The 19,779-nt window shown below is 32.2% G+C and overlaps 1 protein-coding gene across 2 annotated transcripts in view; it reads right to left on the bottom strand.

Annotated features, from left to right (window-relative positions):
- Window positions 1-3,608: 3,608 nt before the first annotated feature.
- The window catches only part of LOC118205372 (lateral signaling target protein 2 homolog), a 209,400-nt gene continuing 193,229 nt past the window's right edge, over window positions 3,609-19,779 (bottom strand). For both annotated transcript variants that reach the window (XM_085819169.1, XM_085819168.1), the window contains 4 exons: window positions 17,182-17,333; window positions 14,518-14,892; window positions 9,902-10,005; window positions 3,609-5,291 (listed from right to left, as the gene is read on the bottom strand). In XM_085819169.1, coding sequence (XP_085675295.1) covers window positions 5,163-5,291; window positions 9,902-10,005; window positions 14,518-14,892; window positions 17,182-17,333 — 760 coding nt within the window. In that variant the 3' untranslated portion in view covers window positions 3,609-5,162. The remainder of the gene's footprint in view (window positions 5,292-9,901; window positions 10,006-14,517; window positions 14,893-17,181; window positions 17,334-19,779) is intronic.

Raw genomic sequence — 19,779 nt, 5'->3', positions numbered from 1 at the left:
AAAGAAACTCGTATATTTGACAGATATAAAATAATTTTTACGAAAATATTAAATGTTGATTTTTCTTGGGACTAAACATTTGTCAAACTTTTAAATGTATTTTCATGAGCAAATAATCTCGCAAATTTGTGATTTTTCCAAGCTATATATTTTGCATCAATAACCATTATAGAATGTGAATTTATGCAGTCAGTACTGAAATGCAAGGCAAACTAAAATTCTCATTGATAAATTTTTGGAAGCAAAGCATAGAATTTTTTTTATATACGTAAATAACTTAGTTTTACTAAAAACTGAATTGATTGTAGATTAAAAATTCTGTATTCTGGATATTACTTTTTACATCAGATTTTATAAGTGTTTAAATGAACAAACATTATATGCAAACGAGTTTGTAAAATAATAATAATGCAAAATTAATGAAATTGTATGGATACTTGACTTTAACAAATCCTTTAAAACAACCATTTAAACGTTGATTTTATATTGAATAGTTTTAATTTTTAGTCTTATTCTTTTACCAATTTAAATAATACTTTTGAGATTTCATTAAAACAGTCTCTGGTGGATGTAGGTTCATCTACTTATTAAAACATTACTAACTCGTAACAAGAAAGATTGCAGATATGTAATTAAAATGAAAATAAAAAATCGGATGAAATCTTAAATATAAATCAGCACTGAAAGATTGTCAAAGAAGAAAAAAAATAGTTCTTTAGTCAGAGAAAGGCAAATCTATCCAAATTGCTAACGTTAAAGGATAAAGTTATATTATGCCCAAAATGCCAATTAATTGAAAATATAAGTGGAACATAAATGAAACTGACTGTTAGGGTAGTTGTGAAACAAAAGTTTAATAAAAATTTTTTTTGCAAATCTTGTTGGAGAAATCTCTGCAGTAATAAGTAAGCAAATCTTAGCCAATATCAAAACATCAGCTTCATCAGTAAGTAAGGAAGAATGCAAAGTACCAGCTAACGTTTTAGAGCTTACCAAGACTTGGGAGCTTTTGAAATAAAGAAATGAAATAAGATTATTTTTTTTAAGGAAACATCTCTTAACTCAGCTATTTAATTCCAACAAATATGGAGGTTGACCCATGATGGTGTGGAGTTAATGGCTTGACAGTGGAATGCTAATAAGTATATTACTGAAAAATCTCAATGAAATTGCCTTTCATTGGACTTCGATAGAAAGTTCATATTTTAACAGCATACTCCAGTAGAATTTCATATTTGCTTAATAATGAACAAATAATCAATATTGACTTAGTGCAATAAACAATTGTTTTGTGAATGGCAAATCATTGACTACGGACAACAAATTTTTTATTACCTAGTTGCATTGCTCAAAACCTTTTCACATGGGCTACAGAAGCTAATTTTTTATGTATTGAAGCCACTTAGTCAACTATTCAATCAGCAAGGAACAGGAAAACAGATCAGCAGGGACAGCCATTTCCTGCTCTGCATTAAGTAGCAAACTTGAAATTTTCATAGTAAATTTCTTTGAGCTTTATTTAATGTTATGAATGTGTGGGACATCCCAGCCCCGGGAAAAAGGTTAATTTACATAGAATTATGATGCATCTTCAATTTGGAAATCATAGTATTTAGTTTTAAATAGTGAGCAGCGTACTTTTACACAAATAATTTTAGTAATAATTAATTTTAATAATATCTGGTTGTAATGAAAGTTTTCCACCAAAAAACGTTTTTAATAAAGTTAAAAAATAAAATAAGTATCTTTAGTGCAGGCAGTAGTCACCACCCAAATCTATGATTTTCTGCGAATATTTTAGTAATTTTTCAAAGCTTTCGCCACCCAGAAATCTGGTGGTCGCCAGTTCAAAAACAGATCGACCTCATTTCGAACATCCTGTGCAGAGTGGAAGATAACACCAACAAGATATAGCTGTAGGTGTGGTAAAAGGTAGAAGTCTGAAGGAGCAATGTTGGGGCTATATAGTAGGTGTGGCAAAAGATCCCATTCGAGTCTGTATACAGTCCAGCAAGTGAATGTGGACATTATCTTGATGGAATCTTAGCCTTTTGTGCTGGAACTGAGTTCCACGTTTTCCTTGATAGCAGCGTCAGCACGGACTAGCATCTCGCTGTACATCTTACTCTCGGGGGCTTTACCTTTTTCCAGATCACAGCAATCCCACCAGATAAAAAGCATGATCTTTTTGTTAGTCAAATCGTGTTTTGTGACATTGCCAATGGTTTTTATCGGTCAGACTAACCCCATTTTCAGCATCCACTTTTTATCACAAGTGACAATCCAGTCAGGAATTTTGTCCTTGTGTTGATATTCGTGCAGGCCCACAGGATATATTTGTGTTGATATTCGTGTGTATGTATGTCCTTATCTGCTTTAGACAGCTCATGCGGCACCCAGCGGTTGAACTTGTATGTCAAGTTTATTCGATGCACAGTGTGACTAATGGACATGGCACAAACATCCAACTCCTGCTGAACAGATAAGTGCAGGCTCAAACACGCCTGTACTTATCTGCTCTAGTCAGCTCATGTGGCACGGGCACCCAGCAATTCAACTTGTATGTCAAGTTCATTCGATGCATAGCATGACTAATGGACATGGCATGAACATGCAACTCCTTAGCAAGCTCTCGTGTGGTAGATGCTGGTCTTCTTCCATAAGTTCTTGCAGGCTGGCTAGAGCACTCTGCTTCTTAAATGTAATAGTCCTCATTTTTGAACTTTTGGTACGAAACCTTCAGAGTGTCATATGATACAACATTAGTACCTGAGGCTGTACACATTCTACAGCTGACCTTTTTTCCCAGTGGATCTGGAAGTAAATGTATCTGGTAGCATTATAGTTCCATTTCAGATACCTTGTTTTAAATGATAATGATTTTTATATATATAAATTTCACAACACGGTGTTCTAAAGCAAATCACTTTCTTTCAAAAGCCAAAAATCGTTTGACAAAATTCGATTAAACAAGCCAACGTGAACTGTTTGCGCAGACGATATTTGCAGTGGCGAGAAGCTTTCGTTATAGCTCAATAACTATAATAATAATTAATTATAATTTTTGTTTAGAAAAATTTGATATGACTTTTAAAGCAGATCTTCATGGCCAGAAAATCAAAGGCAAAAATTAATATGATTTTTTGGGAGGAGAGAAAGATTATACTAAAAAGAAAATAAAAAATATTAGCAAACCTAGAAATTTTAATTATGAATTAGTGAGTACACTTGGAATTTAAGCACTACGAACATGCTATAAAAATTACATCAGTAAATTTTTATTACAGTTGCCATCAATTATAAAAAATAAATAAAAATCTTAACTTTTTCAAATTAATCATAAAACTTTTGCATTGTTTTAATATAACAAAATAATTCCCCCTTTTGATTCCAAATTTATGCCTTTTCAGGATGCCAAATATTACATAGAAGCATTTGTGTATGTATGTGTGTATGAACTGATATGCAAGTCTACTTTTCCACCACAATATTGATAAGACATTTCCTGTTAATCATAAAACTTCTGCTTTCATCAATTGTGGTTTGAGACATTTGGAATCTTTCTATTACATTTAATGCATGTTACAATGTATTGAGAAAAAAGTTACTTACAAAACTGAAATTATTTTATTGCCAAACAAACTTAAATGGATCAATAACAGTCAAAATCGTCCAATGTAGGAACATATTATAACTGCATTCTTTTTAAAACTTACAGATTATCAATACTGTGAAGAAATAAATGAATTTGTCAAAACTTTTATATACAAAAATATGAATATTTATATGTAATTACAAAATTCAGCATTGTAAGGTTATTACTTTATACTTTGAAAGCAGCACTTCTGAAAATCTTGGAAATAAAAGTACTGATGAATTCCTGACTTCAGGTAATATCAATGAATTTAAATAAAAGATATTCCTTATTGTTATTATTTTCTAAACTTTCAGAACAACATAAAGTTTCAGAATACCCCTTAGGTGAATACAAGACTGTAAATATACTTTGAAAAAAATTCATTTTAAATTATAAAAATTAAAAAATAAGATTCTATAGATATCAATATATATTTCAACAAATCTCAGATATGTATGACATGAAAATTTATTCATACAAAAACACCTATCAAAAAATAGTTTAATATTTAGGCACAATTTTTTTTAAAAAAACAAACTTTCTATTTACTATTCTTACTTGTGGACACTGAATTGTAGGTTAAAAATGTAAACAGAAGTAGAATTTAAATGGCAGCAGCATACTAAGTTAATAAAAATATTCATAGTTATTCATTTTTTTAAAGTCTTGTCAATGATTAAGGTGCAAATACTATTTAAGGTATTCTGAATGACATTCTGCAACCATTTCTTACATGCATCTCTCTGAATATACAGAATTGTATGCAAAAAATTTTCACAGAGTTTTGCTTTATTACAAAACAGAAAGTACTTGGATGAAAAGCAATCAGATTTCTACTGAACTTTGATTTGTATTTTAAATACACCAAAATGTTTCTAAAATATTGCTTTTCAATTTATTATGCATGAAAAAACTGAAAATGTATTCCAAATACAATAAATTTATCCTGAATATTTTGTCACCCACCCAAAAAAAAAAAAAAAAAAAAAAAAAAAAAAAATCTAGTTTAAACACAACACAAAACTTCTACTATTAAAATACAAGTAACAATTATGAGAATAAAATACAAAACCTTTACAATGAAAATAAATTCCTTTAAAAAAGGCAAACTGCCATTATAAATTTAATAGTTTACAATTACATTTTCTACAATGTATTTAATATGTATGCTATTTTTGAATGTGACACTTTTACAAGTAATTCGGTGAGAAAATAGTTATTAACTTTGGAAGGAAAACCAGAAATCTCTTCATGCCTAAAACACCCTGCATCAAGCTGCGCTGCCACATACATATACAGTAAGTAATGCTTTTCTACATTATTTTACAATATTAACTAACCAGTATCATAAAAGAAAGAACAATACACATTATATACAGGAAGCTGCTGTCACAGCTGTAGTAACAAAAACGATTGGCCATAAACTAATATGGTCTTTTTTCAAATTGAACTTTTTACAGTATAGCACCGACATAACCATTGAGACCTTACAGTTAATTGGTTAAAACAATATGGTCCACGAGGGTCACAACTGTCTCTGCATAACAAGGTTTGTAAGCTGGTACATGAAACATTGATTGCACACTCGAACAGGTTTCAGGTGTCCAAATCGAGGCAGAGGAATTGAATTGGAACTGCAGCGAGAACAAAATATCTGAAAGAAAAATTTTAACTATGGTTAACATAAGATAACAGTGCCTAAAAATATTACAAGACAATATAAAACTAAATATTTTAATAATACACGCCGAGGAAGGATTCATAACAAAATAAGATTTATTTTTTATGATGTCACATATACTGATTTTAGATATCAATTCAGATTTTTGACGTCCTCTTAAGTTTTTGAACAATTTTGTTTGATAGTAGCAACTAGTTTACAATGTATGAATAAGTCAAAATTTAAATTTTATATGTAAGTACAGTACAAAGTCCATAATCCAGACTCGTCGGGACTTTGGCGATTCCAGATTAGGGATTTTTTCAGATTATAGATCATCAATTTAAATCTGGTAAGATGGCATTCAGAAATTATCACAATTAAAAATATGAAACTGTAATTTATGAAATAAAGAGCAATTATGATCTAAAGGGTATCAAAATTTACAAATAAAAAAAAAAAAAAAAAAAAAAAAAAAACTTAATATTTATTTGTTTACTTTATTAAACATTTCTTTCAATGTAAGTTGTTTAAGTTGCTTCGTTTTATGTGATAATACTTTCTCTTTAATTCTCTCTTCTATAAACAGACATAATTTCTCGTTCAGTTACAAAGTTCCACTGTTCAAATCCTGCAATTGCTGTGTCGAGAATACCAACTAACTTGTCAATTGAAATTTTTTCATTTTCAATAACCTCTCTGTCACTTTCTTCACTATCGATAGCACGCATGTGTAAGCGCTTTACGCACATGCGTAAGTTTGTGGCTTTGAGGTCCGGATTATAGATCATTCTGGATAATGGACATCCGGATTACGAACTTTGTACTGTATATTTTAAATATTTTATACAAACTTAAATTGTGAAAATATTTAATTTTATTATCATTTTTTATAATTATATTTTTTTACATAATGGGAATGTTTTATTTATATTTGTGAATGCTTTTCATATTTTATTTCTTGATTTTATACTTTATTTTTAGTTTCCAGTTAAATGTAATCACAGACTGGGCTATACTATAAATTGCAAGCATAAACAAACAGGTTGCAGAACTTTTTAATGTTGTGAACATAAAAGAATGAACAAAATATAAGGTTTCATATTAACCCAGTCATCTTATTAGTTTGTGGGTACTTTCCTGAACTCTCACCAAAATGCAAATTATTTAACGTATATAAGTGCAAAGTTCTCGAGTTTGAGGAAGTGCCTTTGGCACACTTGCTAATCATGACCTACATCATCTCTTTGCTACTCTAATTGATTTATCAACTTTACCTTGGCAAACTGCATTTGCTTCACAAATACATAAAGCCCGAGCCAAGGCTCTCTTAGGTGCATTTAATCTGATTTCACATTTAAATTTGACATTTGTTCTACATTTTCTGCAAGATGCAGAGTTGATTTTTATTATTGTTTTAGCTTTGTATAACAGGCTAAAGTGTTAGTAAACAGGGTTAATTTCAAACCTTCGATCTGAATTGTATTTATCGTAGTCAGAAGATATGACAGGACAATAGTTGACGAACTGTTTCTACCAGTCTAATAGTTTTAAATTTAATACATTTTTAAATTAAAAATTTAATACAAAGTGAATGGCTTATGTGAATAAAATTTCATTGTTTTATTTTAATTAAAATTGAAATAAGTTATGAATTAGGCAAATAAAGTAATCTGATTTCTTGGTTTTATCCAAATGTGATTTATTGTTTTGTTAAATTTATATGTATATAATTTATATAACAATACAAAGTCTGAAATCTGGACTCGTCAGGACTTCGGCAATTCCGGATTTGGGATTTTTCCAGATATCAGGTCATCAATTTAAATCTGGTAAGACTGCACGCAGAAATTATACAATTAAAAATATGAAATCGTAATTTATGAAATAAAGAGAAATTTTGATCTAAATGGTATCAAAATTTACAAAAAACCTTTTTTATTTGTTTACTTTATTAAACATTTCTTTCAATGCAACTTGTTTAAGTTGCTTCGTTTTTTGTGCTAATACTTTCTCTTTAATTCTAAAAACAAACATAATTTCTTGTTCAGCTACAAAGTTCCAAGGTTCAAATCCTGTAAATGCTGCGTCGAGAACACTGACTAACTTGTCAATCGAAATTTTTTCGTTTTCAATAAACCTTTCTGTCACTTTCTTCACTATTGGTAGGAGTATTTTCTGGATCTAGAACGATTATACAGATTTCACCATCCATTAACTGATTGATGATTGAAGCATTGTCATCACAATGAAAAACTTCTGTTATATCATCTTCATTTATTACCTAAAATATTTCAAAAATTCTTGAATAGTCCTGCCATTGTTGAAGAAATTTAACATAGATTTTAAAAATGCTACTTTATATTTGCATTTCAGCACGCGCACTATTCCAATTCTATAGGCTGAGACAGACGTACAATTTGGAGGGAAGACTAATATGGATACATTATCTTTCACTAAAACTTTAAGTGAAGTATGAGCCGAAGAGTTGTATACAGTCAGGACTATTTTTGAGCCATCAGGTAAACCAACCGAATTCAAATGTTGCCGAGCCTCGGGTATAACATGATTTTCAAACCAATCACTCATTAACACTTGCGTCATCCAACTCTTTTATTTGCACGATATATAACATGGAAAATCATTACTGCTTTAAATGCTTGAGGTCGTGCATGTTTTCTGATTACAAAAAGTTTGCACTTGTGCATTCCTGCAGCATTTACACACACTAAAATTGTTAGTCTCGCTTTGGAATCTTTGACACCTGTTGGAGCCTTTTCTGTAGAGGTTGCCAAGGTATTTCATAGTACATATTGCCAGAAAAGACCAGTTTCATCAGCGTTGTAAATTTGTTCTGGAGATAGTTAGTTGTTCACTAGTAATGAGTTCAATTAATTCATCTGCAAATTGTTCAGCAGCTTCAGTATCAGCTGAAGCTTTTTTACCTGAAATTTTTAATTGTCTTATACCACGGCAATTTTAAAATTTGGTTAACCAACCTGTTGAATATGTGCAATCGGTGTTTAAGTTCATTTCTTCATGTAATATTTTGGCTTGAGCCATTAGCATTGGACCCATCAATGGCACGCCCTCGCTGCGACGCTGTCTGACCCATTCAATTATCACTTTGTCATTTTCGTCACTTTTATCATACCGAACACTTTTTCTGTTATTCATTGCGAGTGGGGTGTCGGAATCCACAAAAAATTCAAAAAGTTCTTTTCTCTTATGTCATATACAGTTGACTTTCCAATGCCATAACTCCTTGCATAATTTTGGAGCCCACCAGCGGCCGAGCGGTAAAGTCGCTGAACACTGGTAGTTCGGTCCGAGGTTCGAATCCCGCGAACGGGCTGGCTGCATGGGCGTTTTCGTGGTTTTCCCCATGTGTAACGTGTATACGAGCCAGTTTCCCTTAGAAAGTCCTCCACGAAAGGCATCCCTCCCATTAGGCAGATAGCCCTCGTGTGCTTTGCCATAATTAAATACACCACACCACACCTTGCATAATTTTGAGACGGATATGCCTTTATCCATTTTTTGCAGGAATTCCACTTTTTGTTTAATGGACATCGACATGCTTTCGCTTTGTAGATCCTTTGGCAGCTCCAAAATTGGAAACTCTTTTCGACATAATAAGTTCAAGCTTAATTTTTAAAAAACTGATGTAATAATAATAGTTTGCAAAAAATAAGCTGGATCAAATTAGAAGATTAAGAAGCAGCCACAGTCTGCTACATTAACTTAAATGCCTTAGAATCAGTACAGATAATGTTAGCTTAGCTTAATAGCATTCATTATATATTATTGGCTGTGTATCACAAGATTGGTGACGAAAGCCAAGTTGTTCCACTAAATTTTGTCTTGTTCCTATTGCGTACCGAATTAAGCCTGAATTATATTAGTTATCTACTATACCTATGTTTATTTTTTGCACATGTTTAAAACTAATCTGAGTCCTGAATAAATAAACTCCCACATATACTTAAAGCTTTATCTAGGGCTGGCGCTAGATACCGCCTGGTGCCAGTGGCGTAGCTAAGGTGGAGCAAAAGGAGACGTGTCCCCGGGAGCAGCATCCAAGGGGCACCAAACTGATGCTACGAAATTTTATAATAAACTTTTCCATTCTTGGCACACAGAAATTGATGCAAATTCTTCAGTAGTCCCCGAGCGCTGGAAACTCTAGCTACGCCCCTGCCTGGTGCAGTCTCTGCAGGTTCTAAATTCTGCTACAAAGAGCCTTCCTAAGTTGTAATTTTTAACGCACCTAAACTTTGGATCTCAGTGCTTGGATTTTAGGTCATTCTGGATAATGGATATCCAAATTGCAGACTTTGTACTGTATTAAATAAAACTTTTTAAACTATCTATGTATCTTTTATGTGCTACTACTGAAATAAAATATGATAATAACAATCCTGTTATCTGAATGGGATGTGGTCTCATTTAGTTTAGATACTTGAAGTTCAAACATATGTCAATTTTAGCAATAACTGATAAAGTTGCTAAAATGAAGACATGCTTTATTTAAATATAAAACCTTAAAAAGAAAAAAAAGAAAAAAAAAGAAAAGAAAAAAAAAGAAACAGACGGTTACAAACCTTTCCACAATTTCTACAGTGATGACGCCTCCGTAAAATAGTAAACTGTACTTTGCAAGCCATGCAATTAGAGCTCAATTCATCTGGCATCCATTCTGGAGGACCTAAAGAACAATATACTTACATGAAACAAATTTCCATGCCAAAATTTCGCACAGGTAATATCAAATTCACTAAAATACAAATGGGATTAATATTCACAGAACGAGGGAGACTTTAAAATTTTAACTAAAAATGTTGGTACAAAACTCCTACCAAGATCTCTAAAACTACTGGATTATAATATATAAAAAGATGAGTCTTTTAAGCCATAATATTTAGAATATAACTATTATGAATGAGTATATGTATTCAGGGTGGCTGAGAAATTCAGAGTGGGTGATAATAGGCATCAAGAGGATAAAAAATTACCACAGAACATGGGGGCGTGAACCACATATAGTGGGAGAACATCATAAAATAGTTATGAAGGATGTGACATCAAGAGAAACAAAAAGAGCCAATTATTAGTAGAAAAACATTTATTTGATGTAAAGCAGATTACAGTGCATCACAGTTTATTGTTCGAAGTAGTGACTACAAAGGTCATTGCACACAATACCAATGGACAAAGGATTGCCAAACACATTCAAACATACCCGCTGTCCTGGCGATATCTGCTGAAGCAACAACGATCCATGCTGTCAGATCCTCAGAACAATCGATTTCAGGTAGCCCCAGAAGAGGAAATCCAAAGGACTGAGGTCCGGGGAGCATGGAGACCAAGCAACAGGTCCTCCGATCTACCTCCCAGGATATAAAGCATTGAGGCGGAGGTGGTTACACACTGCAATCCCAAAATATGCTGATGCAACATCACGTGCAAATCACATGTGCTGGAGCACATTAGCACTCAAGTGCATTCATTCCCTGCATCAAATTCAGAAGGACGAGCTGTTGTCCCAACAAGACGATCTACACTCATGTCCATAAATTAAGGATAATTCGGAGGCACGCGGAAATCGAACTCTAAAATAACTATATCACCTGTAAAATCACTACACACATCTTCAAGAATCATATGTAAATTTCAGGAAGTAACCAGATGACACCGATGGTACGTCACAATGACGAGAGTGTAAGAGAGTGATATATAAGGAATACAGGCAAATAAGTAAAACTGTTCGCAGGTGCTTTATAAGCTTTTCTGTGCAATAACCGAATACTTATGACACAAAGGACGCATTTGGATGATTTTTTCGTGGTAGAATTATCGGCTGTCTGGAATGTGGGCGTACCCAACTGGAAGTAACAGACGAACTTGGAATTGCCCAGAGTGTCATCTCGCTTTGGCAAAGATGATGGTAATGTGAGTAGACGTTACAGCACAGGTCGCCCCAGAGTTACAATGCCGAATGAGGACCGGTATTTGGCAGTCACTGCCAAAAGAAACAGGCGGAGCACAGCCTCAGACCTGTCTCGTCAGCTCTCTTCAGGCACTGGTACCACAATTTCAAGGCAGACCGTGTACAGACACTTACGGCAGATTGGTCTATATGCTCGTAGACCTGTTAGATGCGTTCCACTTACTGTAACTCACTGTCACCTGCGGTTAGCCTGGATTAGGGAGCATGCATTGTAGACACTGCAACTTGTGTGATGTTTTCCGACGAGTCCAGGTTTAGCTTGCAGTCTGATTCTCACCGGACTTTCATATGGAGAGCTCCAGGTACCCGTTACCACCAAGAAAACATCATTGAACGACACCGTTACGGTGGTGCAGGAGTGCTCGTTTGGGGTGGAATTATTCTGAGTTCCAGAACTGACCTGCATGTTCAAATTGGAACCATGACAAGCCAAATCTATCGGGACGTCATTCTGGAACAACATGTACGTTTGTTTCGGGCCGTCATGGGTGCACAATTTGTGTTTATGGATGACAACGCCCTTCCTCACCGTGCAAACATCGTAAGCGAATGCCTTCAATCGGAGGATATCACCCGTATAGACTGGGCAGCATTCTCACCGGATCTGAATCCAGTAGAGCACATGTGGGACATGCTTGGCCGACGAGTTGCAGCCCGTCAACCTCCTCCTACATGTCTACCGGAACTTCTGGAGAGCATTGCTTTTTGAGTGGTGTAATATCCCCCAAGATCAGATCGATAATTTGATACTCAGCATGCCTAGGCGTTGAACGGACTGCATTGCATCGTCTGGGAGACATACAATGTATTAACAATCATACCAACCATGTAATATTGGTTTTTTGTAAATAGGTTTTTTTTTTAATTTGCTCCAGGGAGAAAAAAATCGCTAATTTTTTTAATAATATCAAACATATAGTATCTTTTTTTGCTCTTTACCTTTTGTTTAATAAATAAGCTTTACAAATAAGTCAAATTTGTTTTGCTTCTAACTCTTCCTTTGCCTGATTTTGCATTATCCTTAATTTATGGACATGAGTGTAGAATCCTTACCAAGATGTTAGTATCAAATTTGAATTGCTGATTTGACAAGATAGTGCTGTGGAGATCTTCAGACGACCATATATTCGCATTGTGAATGTTGACCATGCCTTCTCTTGTTAATTAGGCTTCATCTGAGAATAAAACGCTGGTGAAAAACTGAGTGACATCCAGCATACAAACTCTATCCTAAGGAGGTAAACTGACATCATCTAGGAGTTGCACCTTCTGCACATGGAAGGGATGCATGATTTCTGCACGCAGAGCTTTTGCACCATTTTGTGTCGAATACCCAGTTCAACTGCAATCGAATGTTTACTGGTTGACAAGGAGAGCAAACCATTGCAATACTCAGTTTTCGGTTTCAGGTATGCTCATACTGCATTCTTGCCTTACATTAAGCCTTGTTATTTGGAAAGATCCTATCTCCTGCAGCCGTAGACTCATATTCATGAAGTGGTATGATGCAGATGACACTTCCTCGGATATTAGTCCTGGAACATCCTCTGTACTAGGCATCCATTACCACCTTCTCAGCTGTAAATCATATTTGCATATTCCTCATTCGTGTAACCTGACATGGTGTTTCTGAATGGAATTTAATGCTTGCAAATTCTGCAGTTCCCACTAATGAATACTTGTTTACTACTTTTATTTTCCCCATATATATTGAAAATTTTCATATGAGAAGGTTTTTTCTTCTCAACTGTGGTGCTCTTAATCCTTGCATTTGTTTAGCCACTCTTCCTGTCAGATTTGCTATCCTCTCCATGTCTATTTTTGTAGTTTGCACCGAATAAACGTGGTTTGCTACCCCAAGTTCCACAATAATTATTCATCTTACTAATGCCTACTATCACCCCCTGTGAATTTGTCATTCGAATTCAGCAACCTCCTATATAATAAAAATTTCCATTAGTCTTTTGTTTTGATATGATGTACTTATAAATGTGAACATCAATTTAAATTTTAATAAATGATGCGATTTTCTGAATTGTACTCTAAGAGTTTTATGAAACATTATTAAGTCTCAAAGTTTAATTTATTCCTTTTCTGTATAAAAGACTATAATTTTACTAACTATTGACTATTAATACTAACATTAAAGAACCTGACCTGTTTAAATTAATATTTATGTACACAGATGAGAAGCATAATATTTATCAAAACTTATCTTAATAAAACCAAAAATATTACTGACTGTATTTTTTTTTTTTTTTTTTTTTTAAGGGAGGTCATGTTTTTACTAAAAGGGAGCATTTTTCATTTAACATAATTAAATTACTTTTATTTAAAGAAATTTATGCTAGATTCACTTAAACCTTTTCTATGGTTAATGCTAGATTATTTTTACATTTCTGTACCTTAGACTCATAAATAACGACTCTCTGATAAACATATGGCATTATTTCTTTTTAAATCCTAAGGCTGACTGCTTAGGTGGAAACCTCATCCTTTAACTGACTGTTGTTGCTTATTTTTTATTGCTGTTACATAACCAAATACATAATTGAGGTGATTGTGCTGAAAAAAATTTTTTTTACTTATGAAATACCACAACTGTCTAGCTATATTGCCATTGCATATAAGAATATATTATGCTACATAAATTTAGCTGCACTTTATATGCATCAGAGCAATGATATTTCTACAGTCAAAAGTCGTTAATCCAGACACCCATAATCCGGACCTCAAAGCTACAAACTCTCTGCGCATGCATCAACGCATAATGCCTTCACGCGTGCGCGTAATACCTTTACGCATGCGCGCATTGAAAGAAATGTTTAATAAAGTAAACAAATAAATATAAAGCTTGTTTTTTTGTAAATTTTGATACCCTTTAGATCATAATTGTTCTTTATTTCATAAATTACGGTTTCATATTTTTAATTTTATAATTTCTGCATGCCATCTTACCAGATTTAAACTGATGATCTATAATCCGGAATCACAGAAGTCCCGACGAGTCCGGATTAAAGACTTTTGACTGTATTTCGAATAAAATGGCCTAAATAACACATAATTGATTCAAATAAAATCAGGATTCCCATCAAATTCACACTTTCCCAGTATTAACAAAATTGTGACAATAGCAGTAGAAATAATTTCCCTCTTTTATAACTCAACAGTCACTTAATTTTACCAAAAAAGTAACAACTATTTTCATACCTGAAAGTATTCCAATGTTTAATTCCCTATTATTTTCATTTTCTTGGCCTACATCAGAAATGACTAGTGACGGTGTTGGAGAATTATCAGGCACTGCTTCTTCTGCACTATCTACAGAACTTCCATCTCTATCATCATCATCTTGTGAATTATTGTTTGTTGTATGATTAGTGCCATCATCTCCTAATATATTTTCATTGTTATTATGCGTTGATTCATTCAAGAGGGAGTCACCTTGAACTTCCCCACTGCAAGTCTCAGAAGCAGAATTACTAGTTTCAGAAACTTGGACCTGACTACAATTCATGTCAAAAACACTCTTAAGAATATTTCGTAAATCACTTGCATAGTTAGTTTGCAGTTGATCAGCTACACCTGAAAGAAAATATCAGAAGTATATAAATTTATAAATGATAATAAACAGACAATTTATTTTTGCAAATATTCAGAATAAATTTTGATACCTAAAATTCACATGTTCCTGTAAAACAGTTTTGCTCCAGAAAACTGCATTATTTGATTATTATTATAAAATGTACTAAGTTTTCTTATTTCAGATTAACACAAAATTAAGATCTTACAAATTATTAAATTATTATTATTATTTGTTCTTAATGCAGCAGACACCTATTTGCTGTTATTAAGTTATAAGTAAGTACTTTTATTTATTTATGGGCATTTTATTTTTTTACCATATAATTTTAATTTTAACTATACAAGAACACACACACCCCCAAAAAAAACCCTTAAATTTTGCTGCATAAAGTAATATATGTTCTCAACTTTTTATGATGAACAGCCAATTAATTATATAGTGAAATACTGCAAATTTATAGAAATATCTAAATGCTTTTTATTTGGGATAAATTGCTCTAATTTCTAGCCTTCTATTTGTCTGTTATTAAAAATCATAACTCTAATGATGATACAACTTCTGGTCTATTTTGAAATATTACATGACTAGCTTATTGAAAATTTTTTAATTTCTAAAAAAAAATTTAAATGCTTTCCATAATTTCTACAAAGTTCTTTCAACAGAATTTTAAACTGATGATCTAACATCTCAAAAATCTTATGTCTTTTACTGTCTCCATTAAAATACGTGGATTTATGAAGATTTCGTAAGCTGCTGTGGTAATTTAAAAAGAATACCATGTACGCGTTCTTTCTAAAATTTCAAGCAATAGTAACAATTAAAAAGAGATAGGGGAAAAAAAAATTCTGTCTATTTGAAACATGTTAGGAATAACATAGTGTCTTCACATCATTTACCAAAAATAAAATTAAATCTTAAAACAACACAATAAATAAATACTCCTTTCAAATCCATGTTTCATCTTTAAATGAAAAAATATGAATGGACAAACTGATTAGAAAATTAATGTTTTAATTTACAAAATGCAATAGTTAGTGTTTACTTTGACATAATGACCTCTTACTGCATTCAGAAAAGGTAGGTGGTCTGAAAATAACACAGTAGAAAGTCCAAAATCTGAAAATCCAATATCCAGAATGATCAAAAATCTGGACCTCCAGATCATTAGCAAATTTAAAAAGAGGGGAGAGAACAAGAAAAAAAGGGGAAAAAATTTTTTATGCTTTATGCTTGCACATTTGATATTTTTTCATAATAAAACATGTGATAATATCCAATTCCTAATTTCACTTCAGCACCAATTCCAATGTGACAAATCATTATCCGTTATTTTTTGCTTTCATCATCGCAAGACTTTTACACACTGCAGCTTGAGAAATGACTCATGCAGCCTTATCTAAACTTTCTTTTATTTTTAATATTAGTAACTGAATACCAAAACGTATGGTAACCTTTTATGTTACGGTGGGCATTGATTACAGATTTCAGCTAATTCTACTGCAAAGTGCTGAGTGTGTTGACAAGGAGAAATTTAAGAGAAATTTCATTCCACAACCATAGAATTGTTTTGTAAATGATACTCAGAGGCCAAAAGATTACATTCAGTGCTGTTTGAATTGAGAATAACTTATCTGTTATTTAGTTCAGCTAAGAATCAGTGTACCACACAACATGATTAAGGGATGGAAAAACTGCAGAATTTAGGGAAGGCACAAAGATGCAAAATTTTAGAATTTAGGGAGGTGTTGGCAGTAGATTTTTGGACCTGCAGAAACTGTACTGGGCCACAAAGTACCTACCGCTGGCCCTGGATAAGCCTTAAGTACATGTGAGAATTTATTATTCAGGACACATATATAAGACTTAAGCATAATGAATACCTAAAGTAATATAATTCAGGCTTAACTTCATCAGTAGGCTGTGGAGCCAAGACAAAATTTAACAGAACATGTCTTTAGTCGCGAGTCTCATGATATATTGCCAGATTCAAAATTTCAAGTACCAATTCAGATTGGCTACTTCAGTAGTAAAAACTGATATTATTGACACAACTGAATACCAGAAATAAATTTCAAAATATGATAAAATTCAAATAACAGATTGATCTGTTATTTCTTAGTCGGTAAGATTCCATTATTTTGCAGATAAACACAAATTAGTATTTACTATATTGATATTTGCCTGTGTCTTTACTGATATTTCAAAATGAGCTAAACACATAATTATAAGAAGAAATTAAAATACAGAAAAAAAAACTTGACTGAAGAATTAGCACTATAAATACATACCAGAAACACAAACAAATAATTTATGCAAAAGATCCCGACTACTCTTAAATCTTGAGCGTGCTTTATTACGAGATGCAATCTCTGCTGCCTGAAGAGCTAATGCAATTTCCTCATCATCTTGACATTCTGAATTGTATGAGCTGGTATCTGGGCTGTAAAAAAAATATATGCAAATTGCATAATAAAAATACAGTTGCAACAAAAAATGACCATTTTAACTTATTTTTCTAGTTTGCTTCATATATATTCTTTAAAAGCTACTGAACTGTCCAAAAATATTCAATATGTTTATTTAAGTTAACATTTTCAAATTATGTACATTTTAATATCAAAAAATTTAAATTACAATAAAGGTAATAACCTTTATTTTAAATAAAGGTAATACAGGTAATAACATGATGAACCATTTTTATGAAACAGAGACAGAAAAAAGACACTTTCTCTCTTTCGTGAGATGTATTAATACTTATCAGTTAAGCCTTTTTGTTACCTACTATTTAAATAAATAATATTTATCAATAATAACAATAAACAATATTTATCAGATAAGACTTTTAATTACAATTCTATTTAAATAAATAATGATAAAAAATTTGATACTAAAATGCTGTAGACAGGCAAATAAAATAATACAGGATAATTTTCTAGAATTTCAGCATGTCTTTTCCCTGAATCTTCAGACAAAGACCATTCTTGAAATAAAAGTATAAAAGAATCGTTTGCTTCATATTTATTTATACATGAATTTCACTATTAGATTCACAAAGTTTCCAATTAATGCTTGTTCATAATTTATGGAAGTTTATGCAAAATGACATATATAACTTTTGTTAATATTGATTCAATAAGGAAAAAAACAGGGAAGAAATCCATTGCTTCACACTACGCAAATATGTTTCATGCAGCAATCAATATGCCCCTTATGTACAGTAAAAGTATTAATGTACAGTATAAATGAGGCACGATGGGAAAAACAATGACCAAAACAAAAATATATTGACAGCTATATATACTGAATTGAACAAGCTTTGTACACCAAGCAAAAATCCTACATTGCAATCATTTGTTTTTACAAAAAAATAGAATAAGTATCAAATATGAAATTACTAATCTAAGTAAACTGCAAACAATCTGACGATTGTACTTCAAAGTACATTTTGTAAATTTGATGAAATGCTGAGGAATAGATTTTGATAAAGCATAAATTATTTGCATCAATTAGAATATCAAAATATAAGTAATGTGCAAAAAATGCAAACAATTCTTCTCAGTTAGAAGCATCTAATGTTAACATTCCAGAAAATCGAAATATCAGATAATAAAAAAGTATACAATTCTAATATGATGAATCAGTGCCGTTTTCTGATTGTCTGGCATTTAAAAAATTTTTGGAATTTTAACCAAAAGTTTGCTTTTTGTGGTAAAAAAATTTCATATCACCTAAATTATCTGCAGTATTTCAGGAGATAATTTTTATTGATATGTTTCTTCTTCAAGGTAAATGAATCAGCAGTACCTTTTTTCTCATACCCACCTAAATTTAAGGCTGACATACCTCCTCGAACTCAAATTTAGCAGAATTTGTTAAATATCAGCAAATCTAAGATCATGCACTAACCTTCTCAGCATAAAAGCATTGTAAATTCCATCATAATTTAACATCTGTATAAGAGAAAATCTCTTACTTTCAGTTTTGCCCTTTACTGAATATTCTTGACCTTTACTTAACTTCAAGATATTACTTTTACTACTTTAAATTAAAAAATGTTGATTTTTACATGTTCTGCTATTAGAATAGTATTCCAGTTTTGACTTGCAAAATTTTAACTCTTAAAAAAATTTAGTAAATCCCATTTTGTAAATAATAACTATTCTCAATAATTACTTCCCCCTTTTTCTAAATGACAGCCACAGAAAGAGAATTAGAAAGGTACCATGTTAAATGTTTTTGTTCTGTTAAACTCATTCAAGTTAAATACACAGAAAGACAAATCCACATATATATGTAATGATTTTAAAATGTGTAGATGAAGGCACTGGAACTTTAACAGCTTTCGATATTGCATAGATGACCGAGAACACCGCAGCGGGTTGAAGGTGGCAGAGTGGAAAGCATGATGACACAGTTTATAACAACTTATCTTGAAAATTCACAATCTTTATTTTTTTATGCATATCAAATCATTCTTTTTTCAGACAAGATGTTTCCTAATTATATTTGAATACAGAAATTGCATTTTGAAGTATGATGTCATCTTAAGCATGTAAGCGGCAGCAGCATACATAAAAAGCATCTTGCCAGCAGCAGAGCTTATGCGGAAAAAAAGAGAGTATCATAGAACTTCAGAGGAAGAAGGGTGGAAATCGGAAAAGTTTCAGTTCAGAGTTTTGGTTTAGTATTAATTTGATTGGACAAGAGGCATCTGCAATAAAACGTTACATAAGATAGAAAAATCTGGAACATGTGAGAAGAGATGAATTTAGGGGCAGATCACCAAATTTAGAATGTTAATTTTGAATTTAATTATTTTTTTGAAACAGCTATCATATTTAGTATATCTTACATATATACAGTCAAAAGTCGTTAATCCGGACTCG

The sequence above is a fragment of the Stegodyphus dumicola genome, chromosome 6 (genome assembly GCF_044657685.1).
Source record: "Stegodyphus dumicola isolate Sdum_Otavi_A_Nest chromosome 6, ASM4465768v1".
Classification (NCBI taxonomy): domain Eukaryota; kingdom Metazoa; phylum Arthropoda; class Arachnida; order Araneae; family Eresidae; genus Stegodyphus; species Stegodyphus dumicola.
This window is presented reverse-complemented; position numbering and strand designations above follow the sequence as displayed.